Source organism: Malania oleifera, chromosome 7 (genome assembly GCF_029873635.1).
Source record: "Malania oleifera isolate guangnan ecotype guangnan chromosome 7, ASM2987363v1, whole genome shotgun sequence".
Taxonomy (NCBI): Eukaryota; Viridiplantae; Streptophyta; class Magnoliopsida; order Santalales; family Ximeniaceae; genus Malania; species Malania oleifera.
Window position 1 is genome coordinate 100,552,945 of NC_080423.1, and position 17,488 is coordinate 100,570,432.

The 17,488-nt window shown below is 38.1% G+C and overlaps 1 protein-coding gene across 2 annotated transcripts in view; it reads right to left on the reverse strand.

Moving 5' to 3' along the window:
• Positions 1 to 17,488, reverse strand: part of LOC131159674 (uncharacterized) — a 97,941-nt gene that overhangs the window by 39,502 nt on the left and 40,951 nt on the right. For both annotated transcript variants that reach the window (XM_058114753.1, XM_058114754.1), the window contains exons 9-10: positions 4,002 to 4,192; positions 3,759 to 3,825 (exon numbers count right to left, since the gene is read on the reverse strand). In XM_058114753.1, coding sequence (XP_057970736.1) covers positions 3,759 to 3,825; positions 4,002 to 4,192 — 258 coding nt within the window. The remainder of the gene's footprint in view (positions 1 to 3,758; positions 3,826 to 4,001; positions 4,193 to 17,488) is intronic.

A 17,488-nucleotide genomic window follows, 5' to 3' on the forward strand; every position in this document is an offset into this window, starting at 1 on the left:
TAGAACCATCAAGGTTGACTTTCACAATGTATACCCAACAACAAGTAACCACTGAGTTGTTAGGAGGAAAAGATACCAAGTTCGAAGTATCATTGTCCTGTAAAGCATTCATCTTTTCAACCATGACATTCCTCCACCCAAAGTGGGCTAAGGCTTCCGAAATAGATTTAGGAAGGTCTAGATGATAGAGTAGTAACAAAACAATAATTGGAGATGGGATGTTGTGTACATGTGCATTTACCTTTCCGAACAACAATAAGAGGATCAACATCATGGGAAATATGATCATCAGATGAGGAAACCAAAGGCAAGGTAGTAAAAGCTAGAGGGGACTCTCTTCCATGGAGACATAGTCATGAATACACCTGCAAATTAGGACGATCGAGACAATGAGAAGGACTCAAACTACATGGAGACACAAGTGGTTAATTGGATAAGGACAACAAGAAAGGATCTGGACGATTAGGCAGAGGAAAAGACTCATTCAGATCAGACGCACTTAGGGATTGGGTGTAGTAAGGTATAGACTCAAAGAAGGTAACATATGTAGAAACAAAGAAATGATGCAGAGTAGGACTATAACAACAATATCCCTTTTGAGTATATGAGGAGCCCAAAAAGACACATTTTATAGCATGAGGATCCAACTTATCCACCCTAAGAGTTAGTTGATGAAAAAAAGGACACACACCCGAATATATGAGGCAGTAGAGAAAACAGAGGTGAAATAGAAAAGAGAATGAAGTAGGGAATTTTACCACTAAGAACAGAGGACGACACCTTGTTGATAAGATAGAAAGCAATAAGCACATCATCACACCAAAACACTTTAGGTACATGCATTTGATAAAGTAAGGTGTGAGTCATTTCAAGGATATATCTATTTTTTCTCACAGCAACCCCATTTGTTGAGGAGTGTGGGCATAGGACGATTGATGAACAAAACCAAATTGAGTCATATATCTAGTGAATTGAGTACTTAAATACTCTTTAGCATTATCATTCCAAAGTTTTCAAAATGACAAACCAAATTAAGTCTTTATTTTAGAACAAAAGGCACAAAATATATGAAATAACTCAGAATGATCTTTTATTAAATATAGCCAAGTCATCCTTGAATAATCATCCACAAAGGTTACAAAGTACCAGAAACCCAACTAGGACACAACTCTACTAGGACCCCAAACATTAGAATGGGAAAGGGCTTACGACCTATTTATTGACTCGAGAAGCAAAATGGACACGATGATGCTTTCCCAACTAACAAGACTCACAATCAAGACTAGACGCAAAACTCAAATCAAGAACTAGATGTTTCAACTTTTCCAACGAAGGATGTAGGATGACCAAGGCAACAATGAATTTGGAAAGGTGTGGTAGTAGTAGTGTAGGTGGTAGAAGGGGATAGCGGCTCAAAGTGATAAAGTTCCCACCTTCACACCCTTCGCCAATTGTCATCCTTGTCTTGAAATCTTGAATAACCACAAAATCAGGGAAGAATGTTAATGAACAATTCATGGATTTGGTAATCTTGCTAACATACATAAGATTGAAAGGAAACATGGACATATACAAAACTGAAGGAAGAGAAATTGAAGAAGTGGGATTTACAATTCCTTTTAAAGTAGTGGTGGATCCATCAGCAAGAGTAACACAGGTAAGTTTTTAGGATATTGGAGAGAAGAGAAGAAAATAGGTAAACCTGTAATATAATTAGTGGCACCGGAGTCTATAACCCAAGGACTAGGACGAAGAGTACTAGGCATTTTATGGGATTACCTATTTTGGCAAGAGATGTAAGGGAAAGAGAAGCTTTTTGTGACACTTGATACTGCTGGAAGTTGGAATACTCTTCCTCTAACATAGATACAGTATGTTGCCCCCAACTTGGTCCCAAAGGTCTGGAGTTGGTGGTGGCTGCACTGGCAGCCCCCAAAAGTGTGGAATTGGTGGTGGCTGCATTGGCAACATGTGAAGGTTTACCTTGGAGATCCCAACACTGCTCAGTAGTATGATTACCCAATGAGCACACTTGCGTGGAGTGCCTCAACCTCATCCATCTATACCACCACAATCACTCAAACCACCTTGATAACTTCTGCGGTCGTTCAGTAGAGAAATAGAATCACTATGCGTGGCAAAGGCTGTCCTCTAAAAGCCAGCTGCAAGAGCAAGAGAATGTGTGCTGAAGGAAGCACGAAGAACACGAGAATAAACATCAGCAAATGATGGCAACTCTGCACTAAGTATCTGGGACCAGACTGCCTCAAACTCAAATTCCAAACCCACCAGAACCTGAAGAACTATATTTGCTCCCTCTGCTTTTGCATCTCACGAACATCAATAGTTATAGGTTGCACAATGTTAAGCTCCTTATGATATGTTTCACCTCTCCAAAGTAATCTGTAATGCTTCGATCTCCCTGTTGTAACTGAAAGTACTCCTGGGATAAATAATAGATACATGTAATGCTACTAGAGTATAGAAGCTTGGCATAATCCCAAATCTCCTTGCATGTATCTAAATGCATGCACATCTGTATAATTTGGGGCTCCATTGAATTCCAAAAAGGGGAAACATCCAAGGCATCTTCTTGAATCCACACTTCTTTTCTTTTCTCATCAAAAGGACCAAATTCGAGCAAGCATCCAGATTTTCTTAGTCCTAAATAAACTCGAACAGCCTTAGACCATTGAACACAATTCTTTCCATCCAACTTTTCAATTGCTATCTATGGTAGCGATGAAGGTAACATGTTTTTGGGATTCATAGACTCCATCCCAACACTCACAAACCAGCAGCCACACCACTCTAAAACAAGAAGAACAATCAAAACTAGCCAGGACAACACAAACAAGGTGAACCACCAAAATAACCACGGACAAGGTGAACCACCTACGAACTGATATGACACTGCCACAGCCTCTCAAATCAACTTATGAACACTGCCACTGCTCCGAAAGACTCACAAAAAACCTTTATGAACACCAAATAACAACTAACAGATTACCAAGAGTGCATGGTTGAAAAAGGTTGGATTTTTTAGCAAAATACACACCCAATAGCTTGATAATATGTTCTAGGGAAGGAATCAGAACATGCTGGAGGAAAAAACAGAAAAAAGGTGCCAGAATCACCCGCACATGCTAGCACATGGGGTCGGGACTGCCAGCAGTCGACCTGCGTGCAGGGACGGATGCATGGGGAGGTTTCCATTGATGGGATTTTGTAGGGTGATGGTTTAGACGGTTCTGTTTTTGGCTATTTTTGTGAAATAATGAAGGTTGTGGTGGTTCTGAGAAGGGCAGCAAAGGGAGGGTGTTTTCTGGCAGCGGCTGAGTGTGGGTTGGTGATAGGGTTTAGGTTCCATCATGCGCAGATACCATTTTGAGATTTTTTATTAAATAAATGTCCTAACTCAAAGATAGGTCTCTCCCTGTATTCATAATACAAATCAATACATTCTAATGACCATGATACTCTTACTAACTCTCACTAACTAACATAACACTAACAAACTTAATAATAATACTAAAAGACTAAAATAACCATTAACAAAACTGAAACAGGAAAAGGCATTGTAAACAATTACTCCTCATCCATATTGAACTTTTTTTCATTGCAAGGGAAAATTTATCAAGATGGAAGAAAAGAGAAGGAAGCTGGCACAAACAAGCCATCCACAAAGGAAAACATTCTCATCATCATCATAAAAAATAAAGAATAAATAAAAAAGAAAACTATGGCTTTATTACTACCTTGCTGTAGATGCTATATAAGCTTTTCAGGCGACTTGACAAAGTTACTTCCATTCCTGGAACGTAACTGCAAAACCACATCAAAAATGAGAAAAAAAAAAATTGAAATCAAATATGCATTGCACAAACCAGAATAATGATATCTGGTCAAATTGTAAGTAAAAAAGGGATGAAATAGTTAATAAAGACTCTTCCATCAATCCTTCACAATTGAATAATGGAACTAGAAGAAGCAATACATACGAAGTTGATATAAGCAACTCCCGCTCGAGTGCTTCTTCACAAACTACTAGTGATGCTAAAGCAATTCTAGCATCCCTCAAAACTTTTGGTTTTGCTTCATTCTTCATAACTTTTCCAAGACTACCAAGAAAATCAAGCCGTCTTCTCCGATCTAGTAACACATCAAAAGGCAGTACAGATTGCACTAAATCCTGCAAACAAAGAATAAAGAAATGAGCTCTCCCATATGATGTTAGGCAAAGAAAATGATATAAAAATACAACACGATAGGAATAAATATATTTGTTATATGTCAAATAATCTGCCTAAAAATATTTTTTTTTTAGCAAAAGAAGGTACTTAGAAAGAAAAAAAGGTACAATGTGTGGGGACAAGGAGTCCGCCATATAAAAACACCCAAAGGAAAAAAGAAAACAAGAAAACAGAAGATCCCAAAATAAAACTACACAAAATTAACCAAGATACCCCCTTTCAAACCCTTTCCATATTAATTTACCAAAGTCTTCAAATTCACTAATTCCCTTTAACCCTTCATTTTTCGACTTTTGCCACCATCCAAACACACTTCATCTCCACCAATATCACTCAGATTTAAATCCATTTTATCCAGAAGATTTTGAGATTCTAACTCATCCTTCAGAATCTCCCCCACTGGTGTAGGGAAAACTCCATCCCTGCATTGAAACTTATTCACCAATCCATCATTTAACAAGTAGAAACTCCCTCCAAACCTTCCAATGGGGTTGGATGGACATATGATAAATCCCCTATTTCATCGCAAGAATCAGAAACGTACCCATATTGTTCTCGAATCTCATCCAACAACAACCCTCCACCACAATCAAAATCACTAATATCACCACTTTCTAAATCTGAAAAATCCTCCCATTTCTTTAACAGCTTAACTTTCTAGTCCCATTACTAGATCCGACATTCTTCTTAGCATGAGATACTTTTGCAATACTCCTTAGTAACTTTGCCATTGACTTGCCAGAATTTTCTCTCTTATTTACAAACATCTTCTTCATTTCAGTACCCAAACAAGCCATTTTCCCATGACGAGCATAAACCTTATTACCTTCAAATTTATCAATACAAAGACGACAATCATCAGATTTCTAGCCCAACTCTGCTTCTTATTTTATTTTATTTTATTTTTTATCTTTTTCACACCACCTTCTAATATGTCTCCGAAACTGGACACAATTTTATCACCAAAATCTTGATTTGATTTGCTAGCATCCTAGGCTTCCTCCGACTCTTGGTCAGTTCGATTCATACTTCTAATAAGTGGAAGCTGAATAATATTTCTAACAACTAGAGGGTGAATAAAAATTCCATTACCAGAGGGCATAGCTTCCTCCTTCCCTGTACTCGTCTTCTAAGATGTAGGCATGGTTTTAAATCACAGTAACGGGTAGCATAACGTAATGGTAATGGGTGTAACAACAAGCGGGAGTAGCATATGTTACATAACGGGAAGTGGGTGTAACGGCCGTGAAATTTTTTTGAAGCATGCACAACCTTGTGCATATTAGCGTACTTGCATTTTCTTAAGCTTCTAGCCCTTCTTAGAAAGAGTTTTAGTGTATTTTGGATTCTTTAGTTCAAGTAACTAAGTTATTTGGTAAGGGCAACAAGTTTACATTTGTTTTAAACTAACATTGATAAAAAAATTACGTGTACGTGCATATTTATACTTCTCATTGTTCTTATCTGTGATAAATTCTTATGTGTTCTAAATTAATTAATAAAACAAAATACATTATACACTCCATTAATCTATTAGACACATAAGACATACGAATAATACAAATATAAAATAGCTAGAAAAGAAAGAAGGTTGAAGTTTAAAAATATATAACATAAATATCACATTACTAATATCATCAAAATAAAATATTTTCCTAACAAGTTAGTATTTTCAAATTGTTAATTAGTGCATCTCTTGTGAGTATTTAAAGAAATAGTAAATTTTGTATCATTGTAATCTTCATTATAATCTTTTCCCCCTCTCGCCACATGGTATCTTGAGAATGATTTATGAAAGAGAGGGAAAAAGTGAGAAGAAAAAGTAAAAAATAAAATAATTTTTTTGGTGTAACAGTCATGTAGCAGTTACGCAACGGCTGTAGCGGCCTTTACGTAATGGTCACGGTCAGTAACAGCAGCTACAGCCGGGATTTTTATTCCCACTGATTTCATGGTGTGTAATGGTATCAGTAACCCAAAAAACCGTAATGTAACGGCTTATGTAACGATTGCGGCCATTATTTAAAACCATGGATGTAGGAGCACATTTTGGGCCTGCCCATTATCCAAAACCAACATAGCAGTACTTGGGTCCCTAATTTCTGTATCAAGGGTCTAATTACCACCAAAACCCTTACGCCGGAAGCCCATCTGAGGGGAGCCTCCCTTTGGTCCAAACTGAAGCCCAAATCAACCTTTCCTAAACCTTGAGCCTATTCAAATAATTGGCACAAATTATTTAAAAAAGAAATATCTCCTTTTTCAATTACTTGAGCCAGATTCAAGATGAGAAGCATGCAGCCCAACCCAATTCTCTTCACAGCTTCCTTCTCTTCACGGTTTCCGCCTTCCAACACCCCCTGACCCCACGATCTGTGTCATGAAGAGTTATCTGCACATACACTCCCAGTATCCTCAAAAAAATCCTCAGCAATCTCGCAGAAAACACATGAAAATCCGTCATCCATTGCCTTTTTCACCCCCAGGAACAAAAACTGAAAACTTCTTCCCTTTCCACATTCTTCCATCTAATCGACATCCAGAGCTTTGTGATACCCATTTAAACAGATCGAAAACCCCTTTGCATGCAAAAGAAAACAGACATCCCATCAGCAAACCAAACCACAGCCTCTTTGGAAAACCTAACCCACCAGTTCCAAGAGACATTGTTCTTGACCACAAGAAAGGACGAGAGCTCCCCCACCCTGTCTAATTGCAGATCAAAAGATTTTCCTTTGGTCTGGATTGATCAATTCAACATCTGCTACTGCAAGAAATTCCATAACTTTGAATGCATGAGGGGGAGAAAGGAACATTTCATGAGAGAGAGAGAGAGAGAGAGAGAGAGAGAGAGGGAGTGAAACATAGTATTTCTGCCTAGAAAGGGTTCAAAAATTACTTGCAGCTCAGATGTCCACTTTATTATACCCATATTGTGAAATCTCAGATGTGCATGGCCTGAGAGGGTACATGAGAGAAAACAAGAGAAATGAAAGGCGGCAACCCCAAGAAAGGAGGGAGTGGAATGCACCACCGACCATGTTAAAATCACAATCTGGACCATAGGATTGCCTGATCTTATCCTCCTACATAAAATAAAAAACTTTTCAGATTGCATTAGGTTAATAATATCCTGCAAAAAATTATACTTGTAAATCGTGATGCTTTTTCTAAGTTGCTTGGCAAGGTTTTAAGTAGAGGCTGTGACCATCACTATTATCTAAAAGATTTTTGGGGTCCCAACACTGTTATACACCACTATAGCAGTGGGAATAAACCTCATGGCCAGAGTGGCTGCTACAGCCATTACAGGACTATAACAACAAATTTTTTTATACATTTTCTTCTCATTTTCTCTTATTTGCATTTCATAAATCTATCAAAATCAACTATGTGAAGAAGGGAAGGAGAATATTATAATGAGGTTGATAACAATAAAGACTTATTTATTTTTCATATTATTCACAAGAGATCATCAATTAACAATTTGATATGAACAGTGTTTCTTTGGAAAATATTATTTATTTTGATAATATTAGCATTTTGATATTTCTTTTCCATATTGTTCTTTAACTTTCTTTCCTTTTTTTTCTTGTTCAAGTTGTTAGCAACTTATTCTTTAATGATAAATTTTATGATTATAAAATTGTAATTTTACAGCTTAGATTATACAATATATCTTGTCCGTCTAAGTGCATTAGGTTTTTAGTACTTTTTTTTGTTTATATCAAAAGAAGATGAATTTATTAGAACAGAAAGACTATACAAAAAGGAGAATGAGAGATCCCATTCAACAAAAGGAAGGGAAAAAAAGCACAAATAAAAATAAATCAAGAAACAACAATCATAGTAACAAAGCAAGCCAATCCAATTGGAAATCAGAAAACCTCACTCCTTTAAAGCAACAAGCACTCCAAAGCGAGGCAAAATAATGAATCTTCTTCCATAACAAAGATAAATTCAGCTTTTCCCCGTAAGCATAAGGGCATTTCGTTCCAGCCATAAATCCCAGAACTGCAAAAATCGCACAAGTCCACAGAGCATGTGCATCATCTGTTTTAGCCAAAACCAGAAAATAAACAGACTAACAGGTCCTCCACTGACTCCTGACAAACCCAACTTTCTCCCAAAAGACCAAAAAGCTTATTCCATATATTCCAAGCAAAAAGTACAGTAGCAGATGAGGCGCTGTTTCAGAACTTTCAAGATACAGAGAGCAGACATCAAGATTCAGGAGAAAGTGCCTTTGAAGATCTCCTAGTCTGCAACAGATTGTTGGTGTAAACTCTAGTAAGAACAATCAAAGCAATTTCCTAATCATGTTTTTCCAATCTTCCCATTAGTCAACCTGCAAAAAAATTTTGAATTACAATCACCCTCTTTGCCCATTTAAATTTAGTCTTTTGCCATCCAACTCCTCACTTCCTTAAAAACAAATCCTCCTACTCATTTTTTAAGGAGACCCATTGAGCCTCCTCACTCGCCAAAAAACTAACACCTTCCCTTTTCTATCTAAAAAATCTAAGTCACCCAAAATGGCAGCCTTCTTGATTGTTATATCCCCAAAAATCTCCCTGCTCCAATTCTTCAGTGTCTCTTTAAGACACTTAAGCTTCCTGACAAACCTAAAGGTCTTAAACCCTTCCGAACCCCTCTCCAAATCCTTACTCCAAGAATCTCTAACAAAAGAAGAAAAAGAATCATGATCAAGCCATATATTCTCAAACTGAAAAGGGGAAAGACCGCACTTCACTTTACAAGGTTTCAAAAAGACAGGAAAAAGACAAAGCTAGACAAAAATAACTCATTCTCTCATTCACTACAAAACTAAAACTGTCTAACCAACTAGCAAAAGCCCTCTCCCCAGTCCCCACCCACAAACCAAGAGAAAAATGAACCAGAGTCTCTAATGAATCTGTCAAAATTCTGTATACCCGAAGAGAACCTCCCTCCCTCTTTTCTCTCCCTTGGAAAGTAACAACATTAAAATCACCATCTATGAAATCAAAAAACCGCATATAAATCTTCGAAGAAAGAGGACTGAAAAATGGGTCTCGGAGGACCATAAATATACGTGAGCCATTATTGGCCTCTTCCTTTTATATCTACCAAAACCAGAAGGGAGAAGAACTGATCAAGGCTATCAATTTTGGAAATAGACCAGGTATCCCAAAATACAAAAATGCTCCCAGACGTCACCTGAAAGAAATAAACTCCCAGTACTTACACTAACCCTCCTAAACACACTTCACCAACCCCCATCTACATTCTCTAATTCAGTTTCTTGAAGAAACACTAAATCAGGAGATTTTCTACGCAGCACTTCCCAAATCAAAACCTCTTCCTAATATTCCTTGAAAGCCTAGCACACCTAATGGAGCTTTATCTTCCCTCTTACCTTCCCCTATACAACCCCCCCGCCCCACCCAAAAAAATGAAAAAAAAAATTGAAGAGGCTTACTTTTTTGAGTGCGTTTTGAATTTTTTTCATCTTATAAGTTCTAGGACTAATCCCCACCTTCACCTCATGGCCTAAGGGACTCACTAGCTTTAAACCATATCCTCTTGGAGTTTTTGTGGGTCTCTTTTGTCCCTCTCACCCCAAAAAGGGCTAATGGCAATGACAACTCTGTCATTGGACTCCTCCCTATTGAATAAATGGGCAAACTCGAAGACCTAATTACAATGATAGGTCTCTCCCTCTATTTATAATATTTGTCAAAGTGAGTACCAATGACCATAATACCCCTACTAAGATTTACTTGTTAACATAACACTAACACATTAACAATGCTAAATGACTAAGAAAACCATCAACACTCACCATCATGCTGGAGCATATATATCATATGTGCCTAACTTGTTACAAATGAATTTAACATGAGCAGTGAGCACCCTCAAGGCTTTAGTAAATAAATCAGCAAGCTGCAAATCAAACTTCACATGAGTGATGTTAACGAGCTTTTGCACAAGTTTCTCTCAAACAAAGTGGCAATTAACTTCAATGTGTTTTGTTGGCCCATGGAAGACCCAGTTGGAGGCAATATGAATGGCAGCTTGATTATCAAAACATCAGCACCATAGACTGAGAATGAAAACCCAGTTCTTCCAACATGTTCCTCATCCAAACAAGTTCACATGTAGTGTGAGCCATGACCCTATACTCTGACTCAACACTTGACCTAGTTAACATAGTTTGTTCCTTACTCCTCCAAGAAACCAAGTTTCCACCAAAAAAGATACAGGACCTGGTTATGGATCTTTTGTTGGAAGGTGACCCGGCCCAATCTACATCAGTATATCCCTGAATGTAGTGTGACCTCGATCCTAATATAAGAGACCTCCCCCAGCTGCACCTTTGAGATGTCCCAAAAAGTGAATTACTGCATCCCAGTGACTTGTTCTCTAAGAATCAAGAAACTGACTTATAACACTTGTTGTGAAAAATATATTCGACTGAGTGACCATGAAATAATTTAGCCTTCCAACAAGTCGTCGATATCGTCCTAGGTTAGGCAACAATCCCATATCTGGCACTAGCTTACTGTTAGAATCCATAGGTGTATCAACAAGCCTGAATCCCAACAATCCATTCTCATTTAAAAGATCAAGAACATGCTTCCTTTGTAACATGACAGTTTTTATATGAGATCTCAATACTTCTATACCCAAGAAGTACATCAATGGTCCCAGATCATCTATGTGAAACTTATTCTGTAGGAAATGCTTTAGGCTCTGGATACCTTGATCATCATCAACGGTAATCACAATATCAACCACATACACAATAAGAAGAATCCTTCCAGATGGAGTGTGACGATAATATTGGCAATTGCACATAGTTGAAGACTTGAAGCCTAAAATCAAGAACTACAACACTAAAGCGACCAAACCATGCTTTGGGAGACTATTTTAAACCATATAGTGACTTCTTAAGCCAACACACTAAGCTTGACTCCTCTTTAGCAATAAACTCAGGTGGCTGTTCCATATAGACCTCCTCTTTAAAGCATTCTTCACGTCTAATTGGTGTAGAGGCCAATAACAAGTGGTGGATAAGGAGATGAACAAACGTTATGAGGCAAGTTTGGCCACAAGGGAAATTGTGTTTGAATAGTCCAAGTCATGCTCCTGAGTATATCCCTTAACAACAAGGCGGGCCTTCAATCGAGCCATGAAACCATTTGATTGACCTTCACAGTGTACACCTAACAACAACCAACCACAGACTTATCATAAGGAAGGTGCACCAATTCATAAGTATCATTATCTTGTAGAGCATGCATCTCTTCTATCATTGCATTCCTCCACCTATAATGGGGCAAGGCTTCAAAAATAGACTTTGAAAGAGAAATAGAGGACAGGGTACTTACAAAACACTAGTATTGAGGGTGATAAAAGATCATAAGAAAAAAATTAGAGATTGGATATTGGGTACAAGTGTGTTTACCTTTTTGAACAGTAATAAGAGGATCAACCACTTATGGAAGGGGATCATCCGACAAGGGAACTAGAGGCATAGAAGTGGAAGCTAGAGGACCCCCTCCTCCCTTGAATATCGTGTGTACACTTACAAATTGGGACAATCCAAAAGACTAGAACTCAAACTAGATGAAGATGTTGGAAATGGATGAAAGAAATGAGTTAAGAATAGCAACGCTAGGCAAAGGAAGAGACTTATCAAGGTCAACAGAACTCAAGGAATCAGAAGAGTATGGTATAGACACAAAAAGGTGACATCAGTATAGACAAAGAATCGATGTATAGTGGGGCTATAACATCAATATCTTTTTTGAATATAGGAATACCCAGAAAAATACATTTGATAGCACGAAGATCCAATTTATCCCTTCCTAGATTTAACTGATGGACAAAGGACACAACCAAATATATGACGAAGAAGGGAGAGCAAAGGAGCCTTAGGGAAGATAATTGAACATGTGATTTTACCACCAAGGACAGAAGATGGCATTTTGTTGATGAGAGAGCAAGCGGTGAGCACAACATCACTCCAAAAATTTTTGGGGACATTCATTTGTTACAATAGGGTTCAAGTGACTTCAAGTATATGTCTATTTTTTCGCACCACAACTCCATTTTTTTGTGGTGTGTGGGCACAAGATGATTGATGGATCATGCCAAAGTTAGTCATTTAGGTAGTGAATTGACTACTAAAGTACTCTTTCACATTATCATGACAAAGTATCCGAACTAGCATATCAAACGGAGCCCTTAATTGAGATAGAAGACAAAAAAATATTAAACAACTCAGAAAGATCTTTCAATAAATACAACCAAATAATTCTAGAGTAGTCAACAACAAATGTAACAAAGTATCGAAACCCCAACTTTGACATAACACAACTAGGACCCCAAACATCGGAATGGACTAACATAAAAGGGCTAATGACTCTTTTATTGACTTAGGATGCAAAGGAAACATGATGATGATTTCCTAATTGACAATATTCACAATCAAGGTTAGAAACGGAACTAAAGTAGGAAACTAGCTATTTTAACTTGTCTAATGATGGATGACCAATGCGACAATGGATTTGATGTGGTATGGCAGCAGCACGACAGGCAACAAGAGAAGAGAGTGACTTAAAGTAGTAAGTCCACCAATATCACATCTTGTGCCAATCTTCTTCCTCATCTTCAGATCCCGAATAAAGAAAAAGAATCAGGAAAGGAAGGTTACAAAGCAATTTAGTGACTTAGTAATTTACTATCAGACATAAGATTAAAGGGGAATTTAGGAATGTAGAGAAACAAAGAAAGAGAGATGTTGGCAGTAGGATTTACTGTTCCTATTCCCTTAGCAACAGCAGTCGGATCCATTAGCAAGGGTAACTTGAGGTAGATTTGGAGAATCCTGGAGAGTAGAAAAGAGGAAGTTAGTGACACCTATCATATGGTTAGTAGCAGCAAAGACAATAACCCAGGGACTAGAGGGAGAGATATCGGATGACATACAGACGGTATGGTTACTTTTTTGGGATGTCTAATACCGTAGGAACCTTGAACACTCCTTTGAGATAGCTACAGTACATTGTTCACTCAAACAAGTAACTGATGAGTGAGACACTTTTGGGATTTGGGAACTCCAACCCAACACACATACAAACTTGATAGAGAATCAGATAAAAAATACACAGAAGACAACATGTTTTCAAATTCACCAACTCAATCCCAACATACAAACCTTCGACAACTGATGCAAACCACAAGACCACAATGTACGGATCAAAACCACAGCAAATACCACTGTTTCAGGCCCAATAAACTCAATGAACCTTGACAAACAGCTCCGAGAAGCATCAGACAACCATTCCTCGGATGTTGCACACAAGCAACTAAAAAAGGTGAGATCTTCGGACAAAAACATCACAAAAAACTTCAATAATATATTTATAGAGGAATTCGAGCAATGCTGGATGAATTCAGGCCAGAAACATGCCTGAAATTATCTTCATGCACTGGCACATGGAGTAAGCCCTGGCAGCCTTTGACCGGAGCATAAGGGCATGTGGGGGACTGTCGGGAGATGGGATTCAGTGGGGGGCAGATTGGCAGTGTCTGTGGGTGACTATGATGTTTTTGCAATATCTATAGTGGATTTTGTGTTCCTGAACTGGCAATGTTGCCCAGGAATTTTCTGGCTACTGCTCTGGCTTCCGGCAGCTGCTGGCTGTTTTTTTAGGGCTATAGTGTTGCTGTAAATTCTTCTATGATGGTAGACATGCCGTGGATTTAAGGTTTTAGGCTCTGGTTTTAATGGTGGCTGTGACAGTTATGATTTAGGTCTCAGAATAATTCTCCGTTACCATGTTGAATAATTGGGTAAAATCAAAGACGTAATCACAATGATAGGTCTCTCCCTTTATTATACTATACGTCAAAGTACATCCCAATGACCATAATACCCTTACTAATTCTCACTTGTTAGCATAACAATAACACACTAACAATGCTAAATGACTGAGATAACCATCAACACTCCTACGGCATACAACATCATATGTAAAATAAGAATGACTGGGAATGGAAGAATACTTTTAGAGAAGTTTACTGACCCTCCAATGCAAGTTCTTTTCACATCATCCCCCATCCTCTCAGCTGGAATGGAATCTCCTACGATGTCAATGTAATTATGCTCAAGAACAGGGACGTGGCGCCCTTGTCAATCAGATATTTTCCTGGTTCTTAATGTTCCAATGGTAAACAACCTATGCTTCTTTAGATAACTTTGGACTGCCTACCCCATCTTCTTGCTGTTCAAACCATGGAACATTTCCAAGCCAATTTGAACATTCGACTCATCCACAAAAATAAGAAGATGGGATTACAGACAAGTCTTCCTTCCTAGATATTTCATTTCTCTGCCATCTGATCTAACAAGCCCTTTTCAGATTCACACACACTTTCCATTTCATCATCTGAATCAGAACAAAAACTTCCATCTGAACTGGACACATCCAAGGAATGTGATCCACCTCTTATGGCAGACAACAAAGAACAAGTGCTCGTTGAACAGGAACAATAGACTAACGATTTATCGTTAAATCTGCTTCAGTTGATTGTTGAGAAGTGATACCTGAGCTCCCAGACGATGAAATTCAGCACCATTTCTCTTTTCTACAGAGTTAACAACATCTCCTTCTTTACATTGATGGCCTTCACTACTTAAATTAACCCACAGTTGACTTGGCATGACCCATATTAATTACCTTATCCGGATGATTTCTGGTGAGCCTCTCCTAATAAATCTGCCGAATTAGGCTTAACCTGTCCCAACTCCCTCAACTTTTCCAAGAGAAAGCCAGCAAATTCATTGAGCTTACCTAGCCCTTTCTTCTCAACCCATCTAAATACTGCCCCGTCTCCTGTCAGGCCCATTGCACTGGGGCCCAACTATTTTAACCCCATTATTATTTAAATTTAAATTTGAAAACCACTCCTTCCAAATCGCAAAGAAGAAGGTGCTAAAATCTATAGGATCCCTGCCTGTTCTGGACAGATTTTCCTGGTGATGTTCGAATCCTTCATTGGAGGGAATTCTAAGAGCATAGGTGTACGCGATCCCTGGTTGAGAGCCTCTAAAAGACACTTATTTTAACTCCCAGAACCTCGCTTCGCCGAACATTTTCTGAACTAAAGTCACCACACCTCCACCCTAACTCACCAATCATCAGCATCTTATTCCCATTCCCGATTTCGACAGTAGCTATATCCTTCGAAGACTGAATGAATGATTTCCAACCCAATGCTTCCTCTCAGGAATACAAATGGATTGAGGCCAACATTGATCTTTAAATTTCTCTAAACAGAAAAAATGCCCCCTTCCATTTCACAAGAGTTTCAGACTGAGGGGCCTCCCCGGGACCCCAGCTCTTCTAAAGATTTGGCCTCCAAAAGAGTTAGCATGCGCTAATCCAAGATCAGATATACCCATCTTCCCTAAAACCCACTGGAACACATCTACTTTCAACAATAAAATCAGCATGAACCTTCTTGCGAATTCTGATATGAAAATGGACACATATCCAAAATATATGTGTTAATCACCTTCCAATCAGCTTTAAAAGTGTGATGAACCCTCATAAAGAGATTTCATATCACTTCTCCCCCGAAATTGGAAAAAATCGTACGAAATTTCCCTTTAAAACTACAGCAATGAAGGTAAACTTCCTGCCCCCGGAAGTGCATTTCTCAACTAGGAGACTAGTTGACGAGGATTACACTCCTTTCTGTGTGATCTTAGATGTTTAGAATAAGGCTCTCTCACTGGAGCAGATTTCTTACGGGTGGAGGGAGAGAGAGAAACCATCCCTGTTAGTTTTTTATTATTTTAACTAATAAAATAATGAAACTTATCTTAATGAAGGGTAGTCCGTCCCCAATTCCAAACCCCTTACTACCAACCCCCTATACATCCCAATGTTTGAACTAAGACTTCCAACATGGAAGTCCTGGCCAAACCAGTGGATTTTCCCCCTATATTGATTATTACTGATACCTGAGGATGTAATGAAGCATTCTTGAGACACGGTAGACAAATCTATCCTTTCCTAGATTCAGAAAGATCAATAGCTACCATGCACTTTACCAGGAGAAACATTTAAAAAAAAATAAAACAAACACAAACACCTAAAGCACAAACTTAAAAATAAAAACTAATTATGCTTAATGGTATGATGGACATAGGCAGTGTACATCAGGGTATCAACATAGATACTTAAGATAAATAATTATTACAGGCAGCCTCTAGAGGCCTTTTTTCTAAACTATAGAGAATGTAAAAAAAAAATAAGAGTTGTTTCTTTCAGTAACAATGAAGATTTCTTAAGTTCCTTTGCAACATGGGGCTTCAAGTGAAAGTCAGAGTCTTACTAAGAAGAAGACAAAACATGATAAAATAACATACACATAAAATTTTCATAGGGACAAGAGTTGTAGCAGCCATGCTATCATTCCTGTTATAGTAGCATTAGTCTTATCTGAAAGACATTCCACTGGGGCAACGGACAGCAAAAAGTCTTGACCAAAACCTTTATACTATTGTAAATTTTCAAGAAATATAGAAGGATTTCTGGAACACAAAAGAAAAAAATTCAATTATTTACCTTCAGCCACAGATGTCCTCGTCAATTTCCATTGGGAACCTTCATTGTAGTATTGTGTTTCCTTTGTTCAAGGGTTCCGGCAGCAAAGCTGGCACCTTTGCAAAATATTATCGCTGGTTGTTCCCTGCCCCTTTTGCTTATGGACCTTCCAACACTAGGTACGTTTAGATTCAGCTCCCGCATTGATCATAATAATCATGTGTTAGGCTGTCAAAAACATGTTAAATAGAAATTAGTAATACGATATTCCATATACTGGATTATCAATAATTGCCTTTCCTTTTCTTTATGCGTACAAAACGACATTGTCTTTTCTTACTAATCCTAAAACTTAATGTGTATTAGGTCACTTCATGTAGCCTCACCGGGGAAAGGGTGTTTGCCCTCATTTTATGATTGCACAATCCTAAGCTGTTTGATTTTTAGGCCTTTCAGTATTTTTTCCCAACTCATTTTGACTGTGGTTTATTTTGTCACTTGTATTCCACTCTTATATTGATTACCGCCTTTCACAATTTTAGACAGTTTTTGCATCTTCACTCATTTGTAATAAACATAACAGTTCCCCAGCGCACCTTTCACCCCTTGGCACCAGCCCCCTTCCTCCCC